This window comes from Microtus oregoni, unplaced genomic scaffold, assembly GCF_018167655.1.
Source record: "Microtus oregoni isolate MIOR12 unplaced genomic scaffold, Mior012 000009F_ref0000495, whole genome shotgun sequence".
Lineage (NCBI taxonomy): Eukaryota > Metazoa > Chordata > Mammalia > Rodentia > Cricetidae > Microtus > Microtus oregoni.
Genome location: NW_024543068.1, coordinates 8,929,419 through 8,955,826, shown reverse-complemented (window position 1 = coordinate 8,955,826; position 26,408 = coordinate 8,929,419). Strand labels below are relative to the sequence as shown.

Here is a 26,408-nt window from a genome sequence, read left to right as displayed (position 1 = left end):
TCTTAGAGGAAATAGCAAAATCATACAATATCGTCTGTTCTCGAAAAAACTTAACTAGGTTAAAAATGATTACACTGAAGCCCACAGTGGAGGGAGCTAAGAATATTTTGATACCTAAGTGTCATCTTCCTCCAAGCAACCAGCAGTAATTTTTATTATAGTGTTTTATTTTGATTTTATTATTAGTTCTTTTTGCTTAATGACCTGGGGTTTCTCTTGGGTTCAAGAAAAGAATCTGTTTGGTGTTTTTCAGCTGCTATTTCTTGTTCTCTGTTGTCTGCTTATCAGAAAATTAGTCCATATTCCAATGCGTAAAACCTCCCCTCAAAGAGGCAGTGCTAAGTGAAGATGGTCGCAAGGCCAGAATGAGTGACATGCTGTTGCTACCACTACAAGCAATCATAAAAGGATTTTTGTTTTTCAAGCATGAAGAATTCAGTTCTCTCTGCTCTTACAAAACTCTGTATGTCAGAACTCTTCTTCTGTGGTTCTCCTCTTCATCATAAATATCATGATCTGGGGAAGTCAGCTATGAGAGTGGATTGGGTTCTTCTGTTTAACTGTAGCCCTCATGTCTGAGCAGCCTAAGGGGACTCATAGGATTTCCTGGGATCAATATTTCTTGTATACACTGTGAAAGAAGGGAAACATGCCAACACATACATCCAGTGTGAACCCCACTTCAGATCATAATCATCTTAGTTTTTGAAGAGACAACAGCGTCGGAACATTTATGGGTCTGAGGTTGTCAGTTCTTGGTTAGTGTCATTTTCAGTTCAAACGTGAACAATGTCCTTTTCCTTCTTCTTCCTTTTGGGGACACCCTCTACCTACCAGAAAGAACTCTACTCATTACCCACCGTTGCTGCTTCACTGGCTTTTTGACTGATTCTATTCAACTTGTGGGTGGGGGTTGAGGTGGGAATCCTTCCTGAACTGGATCTTTTCAGCTTTGCAAGCCGAAATTTGTTGTGTTTCAACCGTTTGCTTGTGTTAGCATCAACTTGTGTTGCTTACCTACTCAGTCTCCTTTGGGAATTACAGGTTAACTTGACACCCCCCTCTCACTTTGGCGAAACTTGCAGCTGAATTTAAAAATCACTTTCCTTTAGCATGGTGACTTGGCCTTTTGGCTTGATTAAGAATAAATGCCATTAGCACTTCACTTCCAGAAGATGGGCTTCATAAAGTCTCGCTGAGGTTTATCGGTTTGCTACTTGAAAGTGAATATTGGCCAAGATTCCTTGTCATTTTAATGAAATTGGTGTGAATCTTTTTCACCCACTCTTACAATAATGAGAATTAGTGATGTCGGAAATAGCAGGGCATAAAAAGTTTCACTAATCTTTCCATAAATTTAAGTATAGGACATCACATTCTAATGTTTTAAAGTTGAATGGACAGTTGAATATTTGTGTTTGAATCTGACCACCACACACATTTGCTGGATACCTACCTTTAAATGCTATACCTATAAAATGCTGGCTTCATTGAAAACACCTGAGGCAAAAATAAAGCTTCTTTTGCATTTCTGTAGCTAACACGGTGCTTAGGTAGCAATGTCCCCAACTGACAGTGTTTGTGCTTGTCATTCTTTCTTTTCTCTTGTCCCCAGTCTTAAAAATTAACTGATGTGAAAAAAAAATTGCCTAAAGAACAGATGTTCCCTTGGAGGAGACGTTTTAAATAGCCCATAACTGTAGCAGTTCTGCCTCCATAGTCACTTTTCTCCACATCCGTCTTCTCTTTGTTCTCTCTTAGCAAAGCATTTGTACATAGAATAAAAAAGGATAAAAACATAAAACACAAAGGCAGATTTGTTTGTTCTAAGAACATCCACTCTTCTTATTAAAAGAACCCAAATGATGTCATCCATTTTCTCCCACTGCCCTCTCAGTGGGGGGTCTGAAAGGGGACACTGTGTCCATCTGAGGCTTCAGTTGAAGGAAATAATGAACGGGTCTATTTAGTGATTTGAAATGTAGAGGGGGATTCCATTTTACTGTGGCATTAAGAAGCAAATATGATATTAAGTAACAGTTGTTTCTTAGCAAATTCTTCTCCGAAGAGTCATCAAGCTATTTCATGCCATCAGTATGGGATTTGAGGCTCACTGGATCAACCCAAGTTTCATCACTGATGTTCAAGAGTCTTACTCCTTTGAGTAGCATGTTGGATGGTGGATAAATTCCAAAGGAAAAAAAAATATGCTTGTGCTGAAACTAAAATAAAATTCTTCACTCTAAAGCCTTTATTTTTCAAGGGGAAAAGATCTCCCAAACTTTACCTCTGTTACCCTTAAAACCAGCTCAAGTAGGAATATTAACTACTCAATATTTGAAAAGTACAACTTAACAATTATCTAAAGATTCCTGCCTGAGTTTATTTTCTTTCCAAAATAAAGTATCATAGCTTTCTCTTACATATTTTAATATATTTCAAGTTATTTTAAGCACAAAGCTGTGCTTATATTGACTGATTCGTTCAGCATTGCTTAACCATCAGCTTCTGCGTGAATAAGCTCTGTGCCTCAGAAGGAGAAGCTTGGTCCTAATCCATAGCTTCCCTGATGCGTTCTTTGTCTTCAGATTTTCATTTTGGGTCCATGATGATACACATTCTGAAGTTAGTTTCTTTCCTCTTGCTAATGGCAGCATCTCAATGCCTTGTGTTTCTCTGTCTTACAGTCTTTTGCTGTTAAACACCACAATTCCTTGCTTGCCAGGCCCTTCATAGGGGTCAACTTGAATTTCATCTTGACTGTCTTAACATGGGTTCTCTTGAGACTACTAAGCTGACTCCTTTACCTAGTGGTTCCTTATGTGAAACACTGTTTTGAGAGTATATGTTCAATATTGAAATTTATGGTATTTCTTCCTTTTGATCTTTTGAGTTTTTTGTTTGTTTCATTTGTTTTAGTTTTTGGAGGATGATGAACAGTGAGAAAAGCCTGGGTCCCCTTGTGTTACCCTAGGGGTATTGATTGCAGTGTTTAAACCTAGATACAATTTTTAGTGTTGCTTACTTTTTTGATTGCTATGGTTGTTAAATTCTGATAGGACTGTGGGTTACTAGAAATGGCAAGTTAAGGAAATAGAATTTGAAGAGTAATTTCTTACACATTTGGTAAATATTTTGTAAAAGCCACACTTTTGTACTAAGCTTAAAGAGGCAAGTGACCAATAAAAATTAAATGATGATGAATTTTTGGTATCTAGCCTTACAAAAACAAATGTTCACTGATTAGCGATCACTGTAAATCTTAAGTGTTTTTAGTATTTAAAGACCTCATAACTATGCATGAAGGAGGATACTTATATCCTTCATTATGGATGAATGTCATTCATGTTTTGATTGAGATGTCTGCTTTTGGAGATGAATATAGAGGGTTGCATGGAAACAGTAGCAGTAGGATCCGTGGCTGTCCTGGGCCATGTGCACCAGTGTGGCTTTGACAAACTTTATGCCCTGAGCAGTACTCTGAGAGCCGGTTCTAACTTTTGACACTTACCACCGTTCTTAGGCAAAGGACCTGAGACCCTGTACGCAGGTCAGAAGCTCAATGACAATGAGTGGCACACCGTCCGGGTGGTGCGCAGAGGAAAAAGCCTTAAGCTGACAGTGGATGATGACGTGGCCGAGGGTAAGTGTGACTGTGGTGGGCTTGGTCTCTGCTTTCACTGTCTGGTCTGTCTGCCGTTCCCCTTTTGGAAGTTTCTATTCTCTTTAAAGGAAGTAACACCTTGTGTTCTCTATGGTTAAGAACAAGGCTAAGAATTTCCCCTTACTCCGTATTTCACAATCCTTTTCTTCAGCTTGTATATAGCTAGCCCACTACTGCAATAGCCTTCTCATCGGGCTCTCTCTTGGGTATGCAGTCTATGCCCAGAGAGCAGGTGTAGAGTTATATAGATGCCTCTGTTACTAATAATTAAAAATGCCTGATCAGTCACTCTCTACGTCAGCTCGCTGCACCAGCAAACAAATCACTCTTTAATAGGGGCAATGGAGAGTCCAAAAATATAGGATGTCACAGAAAACACGAGAAGAGCATGTGGTAGGAGGTGCTGGACATGTTTGTTTTAATTAGCCATTCAGTTATTTAATTGTTATTCACTAAGTACCTGTTGACAGAATTTTCTGTCCTTCCCAGTCCCGCAGCCATTAAGTCCCGAAGAAACACATAGAGGCCTGCATTACTTATAAACTGGTTGGCCTATTAGCTTAGGCTTCTTATTAACTCTTGGATCTTAACACATAATTCTTGTCTGTGTTAGCCACGTGGGTTGGTACTTTTTATCAGTGAGGCATTCTCATCTTGCTTCCTCTGAATCTGGGTTACAGCTGCAGACTGAGCCTTTCCTCTTCCCAGAATTCTCCCATTCTGGTCACCCTGCCTATACTTTCTACTTGGCTACTGGCCAATCAGCATTTGATTAAACCAGTGCAACTGACACATCTTTACAGGGTACAGGACCATTGTCCCACATCATTCTTGTAAGAGGAACTGGCATAGAGTGATGCTCAAACAGGCAAATCCTTTGTACAACAGCTTGGTGTTTAGGAAGGCATTGCGTGCATGTATGTGTGTGTGTGTGTGTATGTATGTATGTATGTATGTATATAAAGGAACACTGAGAGTCCCAGGCAATATGGAAGTGCTTCCTGCTGACATGCTATCCATCAGCAATATGTTAGAATAGTAGAAGATAAGATAAAAGGTGCGCAAAAATTACCCATTTCCTATTATTAAACCAATTGAGTAGATTGGGAAGAACTCTGGTATTTGAAAATGTTAAGAATATGTCTTGTCGAGGGAGGGGGACTTAATTGGGGGAGGGGGAGGGAAGTGGGAGGCGGTGGCGGGGAAGAGACAGAAATCTTTAATAAATATATAAATTAAAAAAAAACATAAAACAAAGAATATGTCTTGGCATTCCCGTGTAGGTGAGTAGGAATATAATTGTCAATCAGTTGAGAAAGCAACCAACTGGGGTGGGGAAATTAAGAGTGGCTAATGAAGGTAGACTCTCTCAGAATTTGATTGATTGTTTTAATTAATCAGGCAATGATCTCTAGTTCATTGCCAGCCGAGTATCCAAGCACACAGTGTGCCGAACTCACATCCTAGAAGAAAATTAAACTCGATTCTGCACAGGGCAGTTCCATGGGACTCTGGTGTCATCTGATCTAGCCTGGACATTAACTCCCTGCAGGACCTTGGGGAAGCCACTCACTATTCCTGACCTTTGTCTAATTCAGTCTGTAACCTCAGCTGTAGCTGCCGGTGCCTTCTCCGAAGAGCGGGACAGAAGCCTTGGGTTTAAAACAGTCAGTGCCACGAAACTGTTTTATGATTTTTGGATAAATATACAGAATCTCCTTTTCTTCATTTCTCCAATTTTAAACTTGAACTTTTGTGATTTTTTAGGGCCCTTTCCATCATAAATGTTCTGTAACAGTGGGTCCAAAAATTTAATTTTAATTTATGAGCCCAAGCTTCACTACTTCTATACTTCTAGAATCTTTAATTGTAGAGTGTGTGTGTGGGGGGGGGGGGGAGTGGGTGGAGAGAGAGAGAGAGAGAGAGAGAGAGAGAGAGAGAATCTAGACAGAAGAAAAACACACACCATATATCCATCCAGCTTTAGATGCGGTGCTAGCTGTTTTATGATTATCTGTTCCTTTAATCTTCAATAATTCAACATACTCTTTCAAAATAAATGTCCCTATTGTCATTTTACTGAAGAGAAATGGGGAAGCTAGAGCTGTGTAAGTAAGCTTCAAATCCACGTCTGTGTGATCCCAAAGAAGGAAGCAGTTCGCTGCCCTTCACAATCCATCAAAAGAAAATGATTTCTCTTCCAGCACAGGCAAAGCATAATGAATGGCTAGGGTGAGGTGGGGAATACATCTCAGGATGCCGACCCTGGCACTCTGTCTCTTTCCTCTCAGAGCTACACCAATTATCAAAGACACAGCTCAGTCATTGGAAGGACTTTCTGACCTATGGGACCTCAGGGTAACTTAATGGTATGAAGTGAATATAGAAAATGAGATGAAAATGACTTTGTTGTTTAGAAGCAATTTTCGATTTGCATTAATTATTCAAGCTGTCCCCATGAACTGTGAGATCAGACAGTAGCCTGCAAATGCTGTGCTTGCAAGCAGCACTAATTCCTCTGGATTTGGCTGGTTAAATCCCAGGATACAGTTTACAGCGTGTTATAAATAGCTACCACTAGGTGGCACTCTCACCCCGGTCTCACTCAGCAGTGAGTTCCTTTCATTTTCCTTGAAAACCACAAAACACAGGCGCTGAGAATTACAGAACTAAGGGTACAGTAATCCCTTGCCTTGATCATTGTTCTTCTATAGAACCTTTGGAATAAAGGCAATTATGTACTGTGCTTTCTATTAGCACTAACAATTAGAGGGTGGGGCTAAGCCTTGGCATGTCCAAGGCATCTAGTAATTTTATTTGAAATTAATGAATTCTTTCACTTTCAGCCATACCCCCTACTTCAGTGCTGCTGGAAGACAGCAGCTGAAAAGTAGAAAGGAATCTGGGAGTAGAAAAGAGTTTGTTTGTTTGGTGTTTTTATTGCTGATTTTTTTTAAACAGTGAAACGAGGCTTGGGGATATAATTTTAATTTAGAGAATTCATAAAATCAGGCATCGACTCTAAAATATACATGGTTCTAAGTGGTGTCATATTGGCTTACTCAGTAATCCTCTCCATACTGTTTCAGGTCCTCCAGTGTGCCAAATTTCTAACTAGGCTATACAAACGACATATAGAATAGGCCAGGCTCGTTTGTCACCAAAGGCCAAGAAAGAAAAAGTCTCCAGCCTGGTGTTCTCCATTTTTTATCATACAATTGTATTCTTGGAAGAAAGAGCACTAAGTTCGGTAGACAGTTAATAAGGCTTGATTGATTGACGGGGCTAGATCTCTATTATTAAGGACAAATTAAAAGAACGCTTGACTTCGTTTGTGTTTCTCAGAAGAGCGAGCTAATGTGCTCAGACAGTACACTTGGCCCAGGACTTCTTGCTCCGGCCCAAACTGACTTCTCTCTCACCCAGCTACAGTCTGAATAAAAACGTCCTTTCTCAAAATCTCCCAACAACAATTTATTACTCGTGTTAATAAAACGTTGATAGAGTGTGAATAGGAAATGTTAGGTCACAAAGTGAAGTTCTTTATTCAAGGCTCATTAGGAGGTTTTGAATAGCTAGTGCACATTGCTCATCACCAATAACTAAATATATACTAATTGCCTAATATATTTGGCTTCGGAATTATTTTTAGAATAAGGCCTTTTTATGGAACACATTTTTCAAAAGTGCTGAGAACATGGAGAAAAGTGTCAGGATCCAGTGGTGCTGGAGAATTGTGATGAAAATGTAAAGTCCCTAACTGAGACTTTATAGACCTCCCTTTTCTGAGCTACTCTTATATGTTTGGAAGTCATAGAGGACCTAGTGCCTTCTTCCAACATTTCCCAATGTTATTATTAATATCATCATCATCATTTATTATCATTATTATTTGTTTAAACTTGTACTGTTGGCCAGGAATTATATGAAAAGAAAAATGGCCATCCAAATTCTTCCCTTCAAGTTAATGTTTCAAGTCTGAGCCCACTGCATGTTCCCCTACCATATCACTGAAACTTGCTGAACTCAGCCTCCCTTGTAGGCCATGAGATACCCAGAGGCACTAGATTGTCCCATTTGTAACAAGAACTTCTGTGTAAAATAAATGAACAATGATTAAAACATTCAAAAAAGGAAAAGAATAATAACTAGTAGCCCATGGTTATGGTCCTAGAAACTTTCTAGAATTTTGTGCTGATGCCCTTAATCCTGACCAAGGCATACTCATTTCACAAATGGGAAATGGAAGAGTAAAAAAGTTAAGAACCTTGCCTAAGGCAACCAAGTGAAGAATCTGTGACTCTAGAGTTCAAATCCGAGGATGATATCCCCAGAGCCTATATACTCATCCTCCGTGTGCTCTGCGGTCATGGGAAATTGCAGATCTGGCCAGAGTTTTCCTGGGGTTCCTATTTGTCTTCATTCTGAGGGGTACTATGCGACTGGCTTGTCACCTGCTGATGAACTATGGAAGTGACTAAGGACTAAGGCCACAAGGCTTTCTTAGGAAAGATGGCCAACCATCCTGAGTTAGGTGGAATGGCATATGGTACCCAGTAGAAGACTGGACTCTATTACAGTTACTACATGGCAGGGGTAGCAGATCAAGTCCATCTACTGCTTTTTTATGGTCAAGGATATGGAAAATGCATCAAAATTTTCTTCAAAAACAGAGTATACATATAAAGAAGCGGTCTGTGTGCTATGCACATCTGGATTCGGTTTGAAGGTCTGCCATACCAACCTGTTGGGACCTTAACCAAACTGCTTAACCTCTGAACACTAAGTGCCCTGACCTCTAAGGACACATAATGCTGCCATCAATAACTTAATGCTTATTGTGACACATGTCATATTCAGAAGCTTAGCACAAGACCTTGCATATAGAGATAGTTAGTCCTCGTGTCTCTTTATTATCTTTCACTCAAGCCTTTTATTTTTCTTTCCTCTGGAATTCTAGAGCAACCATTCTGAGGTATGCGTATACCTATTGTCACGTGAGAAAAAGTTTGGTCTACACCCAAAGGTCAGAAGGTGTTGTCTTCTGCAGGGTTCTCAGTTCCTTGTATGGATTAGACCACACATGGACTTGTTTTGTCATATTTGACTAGTTTGGTGGAAGTTTCAAATGTCAAGCAAAGTCTTCTTAAAATTTTTGTCAGATGTAATGACATAGGGTATTTTGGGTGTGTGTGGTTGGCTTGGTTTTAGTCTGTGTAACAGGTAGGTGAGTTTCTTTAGTGAATAACAGAACCATTTTTTTTTCTGATTTGGGGACCCACATTGCTAGATCCCCCACTGTCCTAGACTTGTAGTGGATCTTTTCCCTGAGTCATCCTAAGTCCTCAATCAATCTCTGGCTCTAGGCTAAGCTCTTGAATTCCCTTGTTTATTTCTTTTTCCCTTCCTTCTTTACATCCTTTCTTCCTTTCTCCTTCCTTCCTTCCTTCCTTCCTTCCTTCCCTCATTCCTTCCTTTGTTCCTTTCTTCTTTATTGTTTATTTTATTTTGAGACAGGGTTTGCTTGTGTAGCCTTGACTGTCCTGGAACTCGCTCTGTTGATCAGATTGGTCTCAAACTCACAGAGATCCACTTGCCTCTGCCTCCCAAGTTCTGGGATTAAAGGCATGCACTACCACCACCATCCAGCCTTTTGCTCTTTTCTTGTCCTACTTATCCTTTTACTCTGCCTCTTTAAAAAAAATTCTCATCCAATACCCTATGTACTTTGATTCTGCTTTATAAAACTGGTAATTTTCTTGGTAGGCAGACTTTTCTCAGTCCTCAGTCCTGAAGATAAAATTTTGTAGAAATCTCTCAGCTGAATTTAAAATTGCCTCTCTGATTCCTTTGGGAACTCTTTGGATCGCATGGGGTTGCCTTTGCTTTTAAGGGTTTCACTCTGAAGTTTCTGTGTGGAAGGATGTGAGTGAGGGCACAAATAGTAACATCACCACCCTGCAGTTCCTCCATGCAGGTTGCCTGTGGTCCCTTTCCGGACACTTTCTATACTAGTCCCCACACCTGCTATGAAGAGATAGGGCCAAGTGGAGTTGGGTGCTTTGTCAATCGCTTCACTGTTTTAAAACGTGAGAATTTTAGGTTATGTTCATTTCATGACTAGTACAATTGTCTATATTAAGTAATTTCATGTCCTAATTCCTTCTCCTAGTCATTCAATTGTTAACAAATTTATGTCGCATTTTGATTTTTGTTCTAACTACAACTTATGTATTTAACGAACATCATTATTTTATTTTTGCTTATACTAAAAGAATAATTTGACACCCGTTGTCAAAACACCATAAAGAGGCTCATCAAATGTAAGCCCTGATTTCTGTGCTCATTTGCAAATCTTTGAATCACTTCTGAGCTTGTGTCTGAGGAAGTAGGATCTATATTTAAAATCCAAGGAGATGAATAAATCTTTCAGACATGGTTGGATCTCTTAGACTCCAGCTAAGTTATCCAAGAAGATAAATGCCCACCCTTCCTCTTTGACACTCGAATTCTGGACCAGTAGAGAGTGAAAGAAAAGTAAGACAGATAGTCATCAAATGTCATTTATCAATGAGACGTCTAATAGTAAAACAACAGATTAATTTGACTGAGCCAAATTAAGGAGAAGGTCACTTTGTCTGATAGAACTGATGACTCTCGTGGGGTCCCTGCCATGTTGTCTGTGGGAGAAGCAAATCTCCTCATAAGACTCTTACCCCCAGAAACAGTTTGTCTCAGCACCTATCTCTTGAACCTTTGTTTTTGCTTTTATGTTTTTAGTTTTGAAATTAAAACATAATTATAACATTTCTCTCTTCCTTTTCCTCTCTCTAAGCTCTCCCATTTACCTTCCCCGATCTCCTTCAAATTCATGGTCTCTTTTTCATTAAAAAATATATGTATATATTCCCTAAAAATGACCGATCAATTGGTAACTTTGGAACTTTCTAGAAAGGCCTATTTTCAGGTCTCACCTTGGAGTGATGTACTGTGAGTTTGGGTCTCAGTTTTTCCAATTATTGGACATAGACAAACTTTCCAACTTTCTAGCTTTCAAAGATCACGGTTTTACTCTTTAGATCAAAGTCTATGGTTATGTGACTAGAGATGAATTTTGTAGCCCCACCTGATTATGATCAACTTTATCCCATCTGCAGGATTCAAGTACAAGCTGTTGCTTCGGAAGGCGACAGTATTAGTTTTAGGAAACCACAATTAGTTGCTTTATCTGTACCAAGTAATGATTTACTATGAGAAATTGTTGGTCATGGAAAAAATAACTTTTTATGATTTGATTTAAGGTTCCTTCCTTTCTTTCTTTCTTTCTTTCTTTCTTTTTGTCCAGACACAGGTATTCTCTGTATAGTCCTGGCTGTTCTGGAAACTCTCTCTGTTCACCAGGCTGGCCTCAAACTCCTGTAAACTATGACTGTGAAGAAAACTGTCCATTTTACTCCCTGATCCCTGCCTCTGCTTCCTGAGTTGATTCTTGAATGAAGACAATGAATAGTGATGCCCTTTCACTTGGGTTCTCTGTTTGCTCACGGTTTTCTTTCTGAGACGGCATTCTCAGCAGCTGACTGAAGTCACGTGTCAAAAGAGTAACTCTGGTTGAGCTACTGCTTCACTTCCTAACTGAGCTCAGACCAGGTGCTACAAACTCTCACGAGTATTGTGTTTTCTGGGACAGAACTCAGAAACTTGGAAACACGTTCCTTCTGTAAGACAGAGGAAGGTGGTTGTGAGAAAACAGTAATTTTCCCCATTCCTACCTCATTTCTGGCTATACAGGTACGATGGTGGGAGACCACACCCGCCTGGAGTTCCACAATATTGAGACTGGTATCATGACGGAGAAGCGTTATATCTCTGTGGTCCCTTCCAGTTTCATTGGTCATCTTCAGAGCCTCATGTTCAATGGCTTGCTCTACATCGATCTGTGCAAGAATGGGGACATTGACTACTGCGAACTGAAGGCTCGGTTTGGGCTGAGGAACATCATCGCTGACCCTGTGACTTTCAAGACCAAGAGCAGCTACTTGACCCTTGCCACCCTCCAGGCCTATACCTCCATGCACCTCTTTTTCCAGTTCAAGACCACGTCAGCTGACGGCTTCATTCTTTTCAATAGTGGCGATGGCAATGATTTCATTGCAGTTGAGCTGGTCAAGGGGTAAGTAGGAGAAATCACTTAGTTGATGCTGGGCATGTTACTGAAACGATGGCTGTGAAGAAAAGTGTCCATTTTACCCCCTAACCCCTGCCCTGGCTAGTACCCTCCTTGGTAATAAAGATCCACACGATGACTAGGGCTGGAAAGGACAGGGACTTAGGATTAGTTAATGAAATTCTACTAAGTTGATGTCATAGATCTTTTAACAATGAATTGCTGTCCTTTGATGCTATTGTAAGGTAAGCTTATTTATGTCCTACCATATTTACCATAGTTTTATGGCTATGGTGTGTATACAGGTCTGTGATGTATTGCTAACTGTAGTCAGCAGATGCATAGTAAGAAATGAAACCTAGTTATTTCACAACTCTACTAATAGCATTGCAATTTTTATTTTAAGGGGAAAGCACTGATACAATCCCCCATTACCCAAAACCATGAGATTGAGTTTCCTGAATTTAGGGACATTGCAGAGGTTAACATTGTAATATTTAAACCACTCTTTGTCCCCCCTGTTCTGCTTTAATATATGGGAAAGTAGTGAAATAAGAACAAAGACAGAACTGGGCACGTAGCTTGCCTGAGTGCTTGTCTACCACGCACAAGGTCCTGGGTTCAATCCCAGCGCAGCATGCATTGGCTAGGTGTGATGGCACACACCTGTAAAACCAGCTGTGGTGTGATAGAGACAAGAGGCTCTGTCTCTGTGAGATGGCATTCTCACCAGCTGACTGAGGTCAAGAGTCAGGTGAATAACTTGGATTAATTTTTTACTTCACTTCCTGACTGAGGTCAGAACAGGTGTGTGCTATAAACTATCGTGAATCTTAGCCAGTTTCAGCTAGATAGCTAATTCGAGGTCAACCTGGACTACACAGATTTTGTCTCAAACAAATAAACAAACAAACAAACAAATACGCTACTCAATCTTGATTGACTTTTGTTATTGTTGTTCTATTGTGTTTTGTAGGGTGTCTAAATGTACCACTTCTTAGATTTAGATATTCCTATGAAAGATTAAAGAAGCAGACTTTTGGGCTAAGTGTGGGTACATACCCATAATTCCACAATATTTGAGAGGTAGATTGTGAGCTCCAGGCCAACCTACACTATATTGTGAAGTCTTGACTTAAAAAAAAAAATACAAAAGTGAAAGAAGACTCTATCAGTCTGTGAATATGGAATTGAAATGAAGTATGATCTAATAGTTATTGAGAATTCTTTTCAGTGTATTTAATTGCTATGTTAGGCCAGGTCTGTACTTGAGATTTGAAACCCCTTGTTTTTGATGTGTGTGTGTGTGTGTGTGTGTGTGTGTGTGTGTGTGATTGCTACTTAACTACTTCATGGTACCTGAAGTGATTGTGTGCTTTTTTTGTCTCTCGTAGGTACATACACTATGTGTTTGATCTTGGCAATGGTCCCAATGTGATCAAAGGCAACAGTGACCGCCCCCTGAATGACAACCAGTGGCACAATGTTGTCATCACTCGGGACAACAGCAATACCCACAGCCTGAAAGTCGACACCAAGGTAGTCACTCAGGTCATCAATGGTGCCAAAAATCTGGATTTGAAAGGTAATTCTCCTACAGAAGTTTTTATTTTATATCCCATCTCTCAACAGAAAAGTTGCTTCCATGGAAAAGCTCCAGGATAGGGGTTCCAACCATATATTTTTGTACCACGTGTTTTGCATAGGAAAAGTGTTGATTTGTACCATAAAGTTACTTATCCATGCCTCAAGATGTTTCATGATCTCTAATAATATTAGGAATGTGCTTTGGGGGTCTAAAAGATGAGGTGATAAGTCAAGGCTATGTCAAAATGTAGGAGGGTCCCTAATAGAGGGGACAAAGATCTAGATGCAGCTAAGTCTTTTCTTCCTGGGTGACATTGATAACAATGTCTCAGCTGTACTTAGTACTGCGTACACACACACACACAGAGGAGGATAGTTGGTCATTACTCTCATTATGGGTTGTTAGACCCTTGATTGGATGTCTGTAAAACTTTCAACATATTATTTCTAACAAACACAAAAACTACTAAATATATGGTTGTTCAGTTGAAAATGTGTTTAATCTTTACTTCTTGTAATTATAAATCTTCATACAGTTGATATGGTAATTCAGACTCTGAGGTGTGGAACACAAAATGAGTGACCAATCAATATATTTGGGTTAATAGTTTAGAAAGTCTTGCAGTTATTCCTATTTTAGTTGACCCCTCCACCCCACTGTTGTGTTATCATCATCGAAAGAAGAAATAGTCTAAGGTGTTGAGCCTTAATGTACATGACTGCCACATCCTTTCTCTACTCAGTCTCTTTTACTTTGTGCATTTTTTTTTCTAGGTGATCTCTACATGGCTGGCTTAGCTCAGGGCATGTACAGCAACCTTCCGAAGCTTGTGGCCTCCCGGGATGGATTTCAGGGCTGTCTGGCCTCTGTAGACTTGAACGGGCGCCTGCCCGATCTCATCAATGATGCTCTCCACAAGAGCGGGCAGATCGAGCGAGGCTGTGAAGGTAGAACCTCTCTTCTTCCGAATGCACAGTCTTGTCACAAGCATCCAGCCTCCCTGCTGCTCTGCCAGTGCCTCCTTCCTCTGTTTACTCATCCTTTGTCATTCTCCGACACCACCCAACAGTGCATCCTAATCGCTGTCCTCTTGTCACCTGTTGAGTATGCCAGACATGTGCCATGAATTCTAAGAAGGTTTGCTGGCAGGTGTCCTTCCAGGTTTATAAACTCGGCAGTGAAGTCCCTTCGCTGTCATGGGCATCAGGCTTCTCCCAATTTGTGCCTTTATTTTCAGAATGGCTGAAAGGGTACTGGAGATTTATTTTAATAATGGCAAAAGACAAAGAGTCCAGATTGGTGTCACGATTTACAACACTGCTTCCTATTTTGGCCAATAGTAGCTGGAATCTTCATGAAAATCCATTGGGAGACAGAGAAATGATGTCAGAACGTCATGAGGATGGAAGGAAACGTTTATTGAGTACTTACTGGATCAGGCTCTGCTTGTCAGTCTCCAGTGTGCTGTAGAGGTACAGCCTCACTTCCCATGTTAGGAAGACCTGGATTAAGGTCCAGCTGACATTTAGTAATTAACTTAAACGCCTAGATCTATCTTTTCTTTCTTTGTGAAATGGGACAAAAGTAGGCACATTCAAAAGTAATTGGCAAAATCAGAAACAAACAAAAGGCCTGATACCTAGTTGGTACTGGATAAACGTGGGATTATTGTTCCTGAATATTATCTCATGCGAGACACATAATAGCGTGCATGTCTACCCACGCTGCACAACAAACCATGTTCAGCCTTGTTTCTGTAGACACTGAAAAGAACAAGTCTTTCCAGAGCGGTTGATGACTGTAAGAACAACTTATCTCCAGCCAGTAGAGGGCAGCAGTGAACACATTCTGGGTTTACTCCTGCCTTCAGTCGGCCAGAGAAGAGACTGCATGCAGGTCATCCACATGCAAAGGAGTCTTTGCGTTCTTTCCTCTGGCTGAGCCTGATGGTCCTTTGTGCAATGTGTTGTGTTTTCTTGCATCCATTTTTCATTTCCCATGTCAAAACTGTTCGTTTATTTTCTGTGTTCAAGTTCATGAACACTACTTTTAAAGCAGCTTCCATTTGAGTAAACTCATTCCCTTAAAGCAGAATTTTGCAAGTGCTTCTCAGGCTAACTTGTGCTAAAAAAGATGTTTCCCTTTGCCGGAGTCGGTGGTCTGTGTTGGACTAGTATCATGAGGGTGACCCCTATGATCATTTTTCCTTTAACCAAGAATACATTTTTAATCCTGATGGCCATAAATACAGTGTGTGTGTGTGTGTGTGTGTGTGTGTGTGTGTGTCTATGTGTGTGATGGGCAAGAGGTTAGGAATCAAAGGCACTTGAAGTAGCCATTTTGTGTTTTCCTGAAAATGCTGCCCAATTTCATTCAACTCAAAATTTTTTTTGGACTTACTGGTCTATTCAGAGTTCTTCAGATGCTAAGGGTGATGCAAGGATGAATGAAGTATTTGATATTACATTAAGAATCTTACTTTCGAAGGTTCAGGATGACAGTAGCTGAACTTCTTCTAGAAGGTACCAGAGCAAGTTAAAGTCTGAAATCACATACTAAAAAGCACAAGACAGGGCTAGAGAGATGGCTAAGCAGTTAAAAGCTATCCTGCTCATTCACAGGATACAGATCTCATTCCTAGCACCCAGGGAAGGTGACTCACCACCACCTGTTACTCTTGGTCCTAGGATCCAAAATATTTTATTGAATCACAGGCACTGCATTCATATGCATGCACACACGTGTACACACACACAATTGAAAATAAAATCATTTCTTAAAAACACACACACACACACAAGGTGCTACTTAAATAGCATTTTAAAAATCATGTCTTATGCTATTCAGGTTGAAAAGTTAAGAAGAATCTATTGTATGATCCAATAGAAAGGTAGTATAAGGGGCCGGGGAGCTGTGTCAGCAGGTAAAGGACACGGTATGCAAGCATGAAGAGCAGAGCTCGGGTCCCTGGCACCCACATAAATGCTGGGTACCTAGGGCAGCTGGTCCACAATCTCAGAGCACCAGAGGTAGAGATTGGACCGCGGGAGCAAGCTGACTAGGTACTTCAGCTGTGTCAGCAAGCTCTGGGTTGGGGGAGAGACTGCTGCAATAGACAAGGCACACAGTCATTGGAGGGGATTACTGACGTCACTTCCTGGCCCGTGTGCATGTGTTTGCATACACACAGCCCATGTACACGTACTCATACAACACACACGCAAGAAAGATAAAAAGAAAGAAATGTAGCCTAAGTCAGACATGCAATTGAAATTTTCCAATGGTTAGATTGTAAAATGAGTAAAGTAACAGGAAATTAGTTTACATTTTATATTTTATCTTAGTTAACCCAATATAGCCCACATATTAGCAATTCAGTCTGTGTAATAAAGTGGCTAATAGATATTTTATATCCTTTTGATTACATTAAATCTTCAGAAGCTTGTGTACTTTTTATTTGGAGCAGCACCTAAGTTCACAAAAGGCACTTTTGAAGCTCTCTTGCTACGTGTGTTTCTGGTTGCTGTATCGGAAGCACAGCTCTATAGACCATGGAACTTGGAGTGATGAGGAAAGGAAGCTGTAGGACTGGAATAAAAAGAGGCTGGAATTAGCGGTTACAAAATGTAAAGAGAGAAGCATGGAGGCTTGAGCCCTCCTCAGGAGAACTTTAGGGGAAAAAGTGAGAGCGGAAGCAGGAGAAAATTGCCCATCCCATTGGGAGAAATGTCCCCAGGCTGCCCTGCAGCCCAGTACCCGCTTCCGTGTTTCACCGCATGCATTACGGTGGCCTCCAGCCTTGCTCTAAGTACCATGATTGTTCAAAGCCGGATGCTGAGACTTGATGGCTCTCCTATCCATTGATGGCAAAGCCCGTGGGTCTAATCACATGCACTCTATTGCCATGGAGATAATTATGATGGTTGCCCACCAAGCATTAAGACTTCCCTACTGGGTGGGTTGAAGTGGAGGATGAGTACCAAGGGAGGGAGGAAGGTCCTTGTTTATTGTACACAAATTACTTAGATAATTAGCTTAAGTGGCTAGGAAAAATGGCCAAAAAGTAGGTTAAGGCATAAATTACTATCATTGATAGTTTGCAGCATTGTGAATAAGGCCTCAGAGAAGATCCTGGGAGCCTTTTTAGGTTTTTTTTTTTTTTTTTTTGGAAACAACACTGTGAAAGATAGCAGCAAAGAAAAATGAACGGCCTGAAACCTTGGAAAGACTACAAAAGATTCCATTGTCATGACTCTCGCACACAGCAAATGACTCCTGAGACTATCTTAGGGGATAAGGTACAGGGGACACATGGGAAAGAAAGCATGTAGCTTGGTGTCATTTTTTTCATAGAGACTAGGGAACTAATTGGGGACAGGATGTCATTACCAAAAGCCTTGACCTGGATCTACTTAAGATGGTGAAAATGTTGTTTTTATATATGTAAGTTAAAGGAGACTAAAGTATAACATATGTTCTTGCCAAAGTCAGTGGCATTGCTATTTTAAAATCTTTTAAGATCCCTAAGGAATAAATGCATTATTTTCTACAAAGAATTTATATAAGAAATGAAAAGAGATTTTATTTTAAAATTTAGGAATTTGATATTTTTATTTTCATTTTTAGGTATTTTTGGGTTTTATTTTTTTTAAATGATCTTAAAATAGGCTTTGGTTTTATTTGATTTTTTTAATCTATAATATCACTGAATTAGAAATTAAGTCTGACTTCTAGCCAAATTCTAGCTCTGACTTTTGACTCCTCATTGGAGGCGAGGATTTTTTTTTTTTTTTTGTAATGTCTAAATTAACACTTCACTTGGCTTGCAACAAATCCCTCTTCCCATGTTGCGATCAGCTTAGCTGTAGAGGCTAAGGTATGTTGAGCAGATGTGCTGTTCCACAGTTGTAGAAGGTAAACATCTGGGAGAAAACACCACGTGCTTCCTTCTGGAACTAGCATGAATCAATAAAAAAGGACTTGCATTTGGTGCCTTTTTTGCCCACAAACATTTGGTTATATTCCTACAAATTTTAACAACTTAAGTACTCTGGTGTTCCTAGTGGGTCACCTGGATAGAAATGCGTAACTCTGGTGCCATATTCTTTGGTGGCATCTTCAAGAGAGTAAGGGATTGGGGTAATCAAGAGTTGCCTGTGCTCAACTCCTAAAGGTTCCAAAGTATTTTTGTGGGCTTTGAATGTGCACACGTGTCTTTCAGTCTGTCCACACACTGCCTCTCTCTCTTGGCTGGATGTCTTGGGGTTGGCTGTGTGTGTGTGGGAAGACTCTCCTTGCCCATCGCTTGTGCTTTGTCAAGTTCACTGTTTCCCTGCCCCAGCTCTGCTGACTTGGCTGGAGGAGGCCTGCTCTGCTCTGGTCTGTGCATCCCCTTGTCTGTGCTGTCTCTGGTGACCTTGTAGAACATTTCCAGTGTCTGTCTGAGTGATGTTGGCTATGCAGATTGCATTTTTTTGTTTCTGTAATGTTATCTTGTTAACTCGACTCTAACTAACCTCTGGTTATTGTTTTCGCTTTTTCTGTTCTTTTGCTAACAAAGTTGCGTTGACCAAAGCTGACCTGCAAGGTAGAGAAGGCTCTTGTACCACTTTGGAGTGAAAGATGCCCTGTGTGACCCTTGGTATTGTTACATTAGAGGGCTTCTAGCTGTCACACCTCTTACAGAGCAGCCATTGTTGGGGAGGGGGCTGAAGCCAGTGTTCTTCCAAAAGGGTGACAGAAAACCAATAAGTACATATGGAAAATGGAAAATAACTGTACAAAGGAAATGACGTGGGTGATAAGAACATTACTCCATTCTGTGTGTGACTGAAAAGATTTGAAGCATTCTATACTACAACTATTTCTCAACAGGATTCATCCTGGAAATCGTTAGTGCTTCTCTCAATATTTGTCATGGAGGGCCTGGTTCATTTTCATTTATTCATCATGGATAGAAGAACTTTGAAAAGGAAGAAAAGGCCACTAGAGTTCTTAATTTATTACTCTCTATGTCAGGAAGGTCATTTTCTAGAGTGGGACATTTAAGTGCCTGGGCCTTATGAATGGCCATATCATTTTTTTTTTCTCAACTCATTTTAAAGAAGTATTTTAGTCATGTGGGGGATAATCATGTCTTTAAAACACTGTGGAGATTTATATTTCCTATTGGGGATTTTGGTTGAGCACTTTAGTTTTTTATTGTGTGATCTAAGCAGAAAAAGCTCTCTTGGGGGAGAAGGGGATCTGTTGCTTTTATCCTGAATACCCTCCAGAAAGCCAAAAGAAAAGGCTGCCTGGGAGATGCCAGTGAATATCTGCAGGCAGAAGCTGCTGCTTCTGTCATTCAAAGAGACACCTTGCAAAGTCAGTAATGACTTGTCATTCCTGTTGGGTCAGGCTGCTTTGACTCAGAATAGCAAGGGAGGAACAGAGCATTTTAGATGTCTTAAGGCAAGCAGGGCACAAAGTCTCCCATGGCCGCTGCAGAATCTGCAATCAGGCCAAATTGTTAGAAGTAGCGAAGGCAAAGGTAGTTTTAAAAAGTGATGTTTTATCTCTGGGATCATTTTCTTTGCTGTGACGTCCTTGTTATATACCAAGTGGGTAGGCACACCAGTTTCTACCTCGTGAGGGACATAACTAATAATGCCTTTTGATTAGATGCAGTTCTTTCCTCTTCATCTCTTCTTAGTAAATGGAAATATATTCTGGTATATATTACAATTAGTGAATATTAGTGTGTATATTATAATTAGTGAGAAGAAAAGAACATATACTTTGAACTTCAACATGCTTTGCAATACCACTCCGTTTTAAAGCAGATGGCCCTTTTGGGTAATGTTGTTTTAGGCATTATGCTCAATTATTAAAAACAGAGACCATGACATTTTATTCTCCAAGCAGAGGAGCAGAAGGAGGAAGATTTAGCATACAGCGTGAGAGAGTCTGAAGTGGCTAAAGCTCCTTTGGACCAGATTTAATAGCTTAAGTGAAAAAGCTCTACATTTTCCTCAGTTTTACTGTTCTCCAGTAAACCAACTTCATGGATTTTGAGTTTCTAGACACTAGCTCAGTGTCTTTCTTTAGGGGCTCCATGTGTGGCAGATCATCTTTCGGTACCCACCTGGATTAGTTAACTTTTCTCATTATTGATGAAATTCCGGATGAAAGCCACTTCCGGAAGGGGAGTTTAATTCTGTTCATAGTTTAAGGAGTAGTAGGCTTCATCGGGATGGGGAGGTGCATTGGCAGGGCTTTAGGGGGGCTGGTCTCTCATCTCCAATCAGGAAGCAGAGAACGGACAGGACTTGGGGACAAGTTAAGAAACTTAAACTTGCTCTCAAGAACCCATTTATTCCAGTCATAATCCACTTCCTAAAGATTCTTCAGCTTTCCAAAACGGCCACTAACTCAGGGCCAAGGGTTCAAACACATGCACCTATCGGAGAATATTTCACCTTCCAACACAAAAAGTGTGCCAAGGGGGTAAAATGGTTTTCGACACTTACATAAAGGAGGGGTTGATCCCTCTGGGTATTATAAGTTATCAACCAAATATGTACATATTGGGGGAGAAAACACATCAAAATATCTTAGCATTCCCCTTTATAAAAACACGGTCAGTAACTGAGTTTTGAATTACACCTAGGGTGCCACAAACTTGCTGTTTTGTAATCCAAGTCTCTTGCTTGTCTGAAGAACTGCCTTTATAATTATTTTGGATTATCTTATTCTTTTCATGTTTTATGGCATCATAACTGGAGGACACACTCACTTCCAGTTTTAATTTTCTTGCTGTTAGTGGATGTGTCTCATAGGTTCACATATTCAGCGATAAATTGTGGGCATAGAGGTTACTAATTACCACTTAGTGCAAAGGGCAGTAAAAACATAACACAGAAATGAGGCAGTGTGCGATGCAGAGACAGAGGACCTCTGAAGAAGATTTAAGAATGAGCTATGAGAAGTGGCATTTGTAGTCTGGATTAACAATCAATAGTTTGAGTCTTCTTAGTTTGATTAGTGCGTTGCTGGATTGTGTTTTATTTATTTAATATTTTAAAACGTTCAACATTATTGTGCCGCTCGATTTAACAGGAAGAGTTCTAGCTCTTCCTACGTATCACGCATCTAGGACGGAGTGTGGGTTCTGCTGCCTCCGTATCAGAGAAGCCAGGCGATCAGCCAATAATTACATTGCAGAATGAAAACTGTTATCCTGGCGTTATACATTGTGTCATGTGAGCATGAAGGAAACTGACTAGCCTGTGTGGTTGAGAATGGTCAAGGTGAGTGTTTCGGGATAGTGTCTCAGGCAGAGGCTTAGCTGTGCCTCAATAGCAGGTATTTTTCAGGTAGATTTAGAGGAAGCTCATTTGAGGCTGGCCTGGCACAGGGAACTGCAGACAGTTCAACTGAACTGAAAAGTGCATGCGAAGATGGTTCCGGGGCAGGGAGTGGAGCTAGGGTGGCTGGCTAGTGATAGGGTTTGTCCTAAAATGAAGAGGGAAACTGACATTTGGGTCCAGTTTGTGCTATATAAATGTTTCCCTGCCCCTCTTAACAGAGGAGAAATGGATGAAAAGGATAGGAATTGAAGGCAGAGAGCAAAATGAGAAGTGAAATATTCCAGAGGGAAGAGACAAGTTCCTGGGCCCTGCTGCTTTACTAGCCAAAGAAACGTTTTCCTCCCAGAAGATCCGCTGAGTCTGTAGAATGAGGGGGAAGGCTTTCTCCCATTTGCTGCATTTTCTCCCTGCTGTGCTGTCTTTCTAGTTAATAGCAGAGACACATTTTGACTAAAGATTGCGAAGAAGGACCTCACTGACTCTCCCTGATTCACACCAGACTCTAAAGAGCATGCAGGAAGGCTGTGGGGCCTCCGTAGAGCCATGAAGATGCCATTGGGATCAGAGGTTTTGTCTTGATGTCAATGTGTCTTGGATAGCACGATTATTCTTATGGAACATATGGAAGCATATATATCATTTCTTTTGGTTTTCAAGGGGAATATCACAGGAGAATATCACAGGAGACTCATTAAGAGTCTCCCTAAAATCTTAGGTAAGAAAGGACCTGAAAAGTCCTGAAAGAAGCAAGTTTCCTCTGTTGGGAAAAAGGCAGGTGACGTAGACTGTGCGGAATAAAGCACAGCGCATCAGTCAGCCGGCCAGTTCAACATGCTCACTTCTCCCCCTCTGCTCTCTGTGGCTTTCCTTAATGGCTCTTGTTTTTAGAATTCAATGTTTTCTTTTCTAGAAATGTTAGCTTGTGTGAAGATAGTAGGCAGGAAAGGGAGGCATTCAGGATTAATCACATCAGTGACAAGAAACCTTATATGGTGGCTAACTTGTAGAAGGTCAATATTTTGGGGTTTGAATGCCTTAAAAATTTGACATTCTATTTAAGGCATTTTCACTTTTTAATTTAACTTTTGACACCATATTGCATGTTTTTTTATTTGCTCAGGTGGGTGGGTGGGTGTAGCTGGGTACATGTACCTGGAGTTCAGAGGCAGCATTTGACAGCCAGTTTCCTCCTATCCTCACGTGGGTCTTGGGGAAGAAACCTAGTGTCATCATCCTTGTCCATTAGTGCCTTTATCCCTCACTGGTCCTCTGTTAAGTCATTTTTAGAAAAAATTGACATTTACTTTTAGTTTGCAGGGGACATCTTAATTTTCCAATTTTCTCACATGGAATACAGTTGGTTACTTGCCTCATTTTCTTCAAAGCTAAGGGATGAATCACATTCTCCATTGTATTTTATGTAATGCAATGTAGCCCTTGACTAAAGGAAATCAAGTTTTTAGAAATAGTTCTCCTCATGGGAAATAATGAAGAGGGACAGGAATTAAGCAGAGTGTCTCATAGTGGCTCTTGTTTTTGCCCCTCAGGCACAGGGGATTGTGTTAAAATGACCCCCTACCTACATATGCTGTAGTTCCACACCTCTCACCAGCTTTGTTCCCTTCTTAAGCAGGAAGAAAAAGCCCAGTTTTACCAAACAGGAGAACGGATGATGTCATGTGTTAAGATGATGTCATGACTTGGTGCCGGGAATGCTACAGACTTTCAAATGATATCCCTGCCTTCACCTGATCTACACTGTTATTGCCATTTAAAGCTTTTTATAGATTATTTCCCTTAATCCTTGCCACATGAGGTAGAATAAATCATATCTATGACATAAAGATGTAGAAACTAAGTTTACATAGGCCACATTTATATTACTAGTAATTGCTAAAACTGGATTTTAAAGTTATATTTCTTCTCCTACTATGTTTTAACTTTTATTTGTCCATTCCTGGTAGACTCAGTAACTAGATGGCCAGAAAGTATCTCAATGACTATATGGTAGAGAGTTTTCATATAATATTGTTTTGATTATTTCTGATGCTATTTACCCAATGGTCATTATATTAGATAAGGTTTCTAATTGCTGTGATGAAAAAACCATGACCAAAAGCCACTTGGGAAGGAAAGGGTTTATTTTGCTTGCTTTTTTTCCCTTCATTCATCATTGAAGGCAGTCATGAGAGGAATTCAAATAGAACAGGAACTTGGATACAGAAGCTGATGCACAGGCCACGGAGGAGTGTTGTATACTGGCTACTGCTTATAGCTTGCTCAGTCTGCTTTTTCATGGCACCCAGGGCCACCAGCCCAAGGGTGGCACCACCCACAATGGGCTGGATGCTCCCATGCCAATCACTAATTAAGGCAATGCCTTAGAGAAATTTTTCTCAATCAAGGTTTCCTCCTCTCAGATGACTCTAGTTTGTATCAAGTTGACATAAAACTAGGCAGCACATTTATTAAGTATCTATCTTAAGTTACTTTTATTTTGCTAGACCTGTCCTTTGAAACCCACCCTCTCCTCTCTCTCTCCTCTCTCTCTCCTCTCTCTCTCTCTCTCTCTCTCCCTCTCTCTCTCTCTCTCTCTCTCTCTCTCTCTCTCTCTCTCTCACACACACACACACACACACACACACACACACATTTTTACTTTCCCTCTTTTGCCCTGACACATCAATAAGTCAGTGCTGAAGGGAAAAAATTAAATCTGAGAATGAGGGCTTTGCTTGACCTTTTAAAAATCACATTGATTCTTGAGGTCTTTGCTGTCTTAGACATTTTTAAAAAATGGAGAGATGCCATTATTTGGCATCTGTGGTCCAGGCACCCTCAGACTAGAGTGACTGACCAAGAAGGACTATCATACCAGCTATTTTGTCTCCCTGATTACACCTTCTCTAACTGGAACAGGGTGAACTCCTGTCTCGTTATTGCCACGGATGTCACTCCTGTCTTACCATATAAATTTAGACTTTGGTTCATGAGCCATTGATGACTGCGTTCTGCAGCCTGTTCCATAACAGAGATTCTCAGCAGTTCTGCAAGCCAAGTGAGAAGACAGAGTGTGCCGTACCTCGTAGCGGACAATGCTGGGAACATCATACCACTAAAGTCAATACATGAAGCAAATCAATTTATCTTGGATGTTGCTGGTTAAACACAGACCACAGATCAAAGGCTGCTGGGGAAAAGAGCTGCATGGGAGCATCTTAGTAATGTCAAACACTTCTCATGCCCATGTCACAGCATCGTATACTCTGTATCGTGGAGGGGATAGACTGACTAGAGAGCATTGAGGTATGACTGAAATTGGCACCAATGTCTTGCCACTCATCATCCTGACTGTATGAGCTTCTCAACTGCCAGTTGAAAAGCCATGAACAAAGGACATATTTGGTAACAGAGACTTTGGAACCTTGACGAACATTGACATGGCCCCAGTTCTACTTTCAACGTAGAAGTTGGTGCTGTCTTAGTGGTATTAATCAACTTTAAGTTGGAACTTTCAGACATATGTTTGGTGAAGTTCTGCTTAGGCATTGGGAACGGGACAGCACACATTTTTACCAGGATCTTGTCCTTTATTATTTCAAGGGTCTGAAAATATAAAAGATGCTCTGTTAACTTCATTTTCTAGAGCATGAAGCAGAGTTGCCCTGTGCTATAGAAGTAGATTTGAGGAGGGTTGGTCCTCAGATGAGAGTGTGAGACAGTTCTTGGGGTGAAGAATAATTCCAGACCAAGAAGGATCAGCCTTCAGATTACCATCTAATAAAAGAATTATGGAAACATACAACATTGTATTTCCTAGGGAAATAAAAGATAGAGCTAGAAGTTCGACACCAAAGTAATGACGAGCTATGCAGTTCATAGTCATTGTAATGTTTTCATTCTGATTTAGTCAAGGTTAGCTCGTATTAAAGGATAGGCAGTGGAAAAAAAACTCCCGTACCCCAACAACTTCACCTATATGGCACATGTCTTTCATTTCTTTTCTTTCCTATAGTTATAATTTATATAGAAGATATAATGGCCAAAACATATATGTCCATTGAATATATGGCCATAGAATATACTCATAAGATATTCACAAGATATTATAGTTACTAATATCACTTAGAATTTTTTTCTATATTTAACACAATTTTTATTTGAAACAATTATTAATGCCTGGGCATGGTGACACAAGAATCTTATCTCAATATTTGGTGAATTTGATTGTACCTAAGTTTTGTTAGAAGGAAAAACATGATCTGTCATATACTACTATTTATTTTAATGCTAGACTTTAAGCCAAGGTTTTCTCACATAAGCTGCTATTGACAAATGTTAGGAGAAAATTATTTTTCAGGAAAACTCACTTTAAACACTATTGAAACGAGTTCTTCCCTCTCCATCTCTACCTTATGTACTTTATCCTTCTCCATCTCCCTCATTCCTTCCTGTCTTCCATCTTTCTCTCCCTGCTTTTCCCCTTTTTCTTTTCCCACTCTTTTCCCTCTAACCTTTCTTTTCCTCCTTCTTTTCCTCCTTTCTTCCTTTCCTTCCTCTTCCATCTTCCTTTCCTTCTTCCCCTCTCATCCTTTCTCTTTTCTCTCCTAAACACCCTCTCTCTTTTACCTCTCTCCT

General features: G+C 40.3%; 1 protein-coding gene across 28 annotated transcripts in view; it reads left to right on the top strand.

Annotated features, from left to right (window-relative positions):
* Nucleotides 1-26,408, top strand: part of Nrxn3 (neurexin 3) — a 1,564,636-nt gene that overhangs the window by 746,131 nt on the left and 792,097 nt on the right. For 14 of the 28 annotated variants that reach the window (XR_005974847.1, XM_041658540.1, XM_041658542.1 and 11 more), the window contains 5 exons: nucleotides 3,524-3,643; nucleotides 11,456-11,837; nucleotides 13,226-13,416; nucleotides 14,193-14,366; nucleotides 18,980-19,006. Coding sequence is in view for 27 of the 28 variants with exons in the window: in XM_041658540.1 (XP_041514474.1) it covers nucleotides 3,524-3,643; nucleotides 11,456-11,837; nucleotides 13,226-13,416; nucleotides 14,193-14,366; nucleotides 18,980-19,006 (894 nt within the window). In the remaining variant the exon portion in view is untranslated. The remainder of the gene's footprint in view (nucleotides 1-3,523; nucleotides 3,644-11,455; nucleotides 11,838-13,225; nucleotides 13,417-14,192; nucleotides 14,367-18,979; nucleotides 19,007-26,408) is intronic. The other 14 variants (XM_041658568.1, XM_041658546.1, XM_041658552.1 and 11 more) reach the window with 1 other exon arrangement.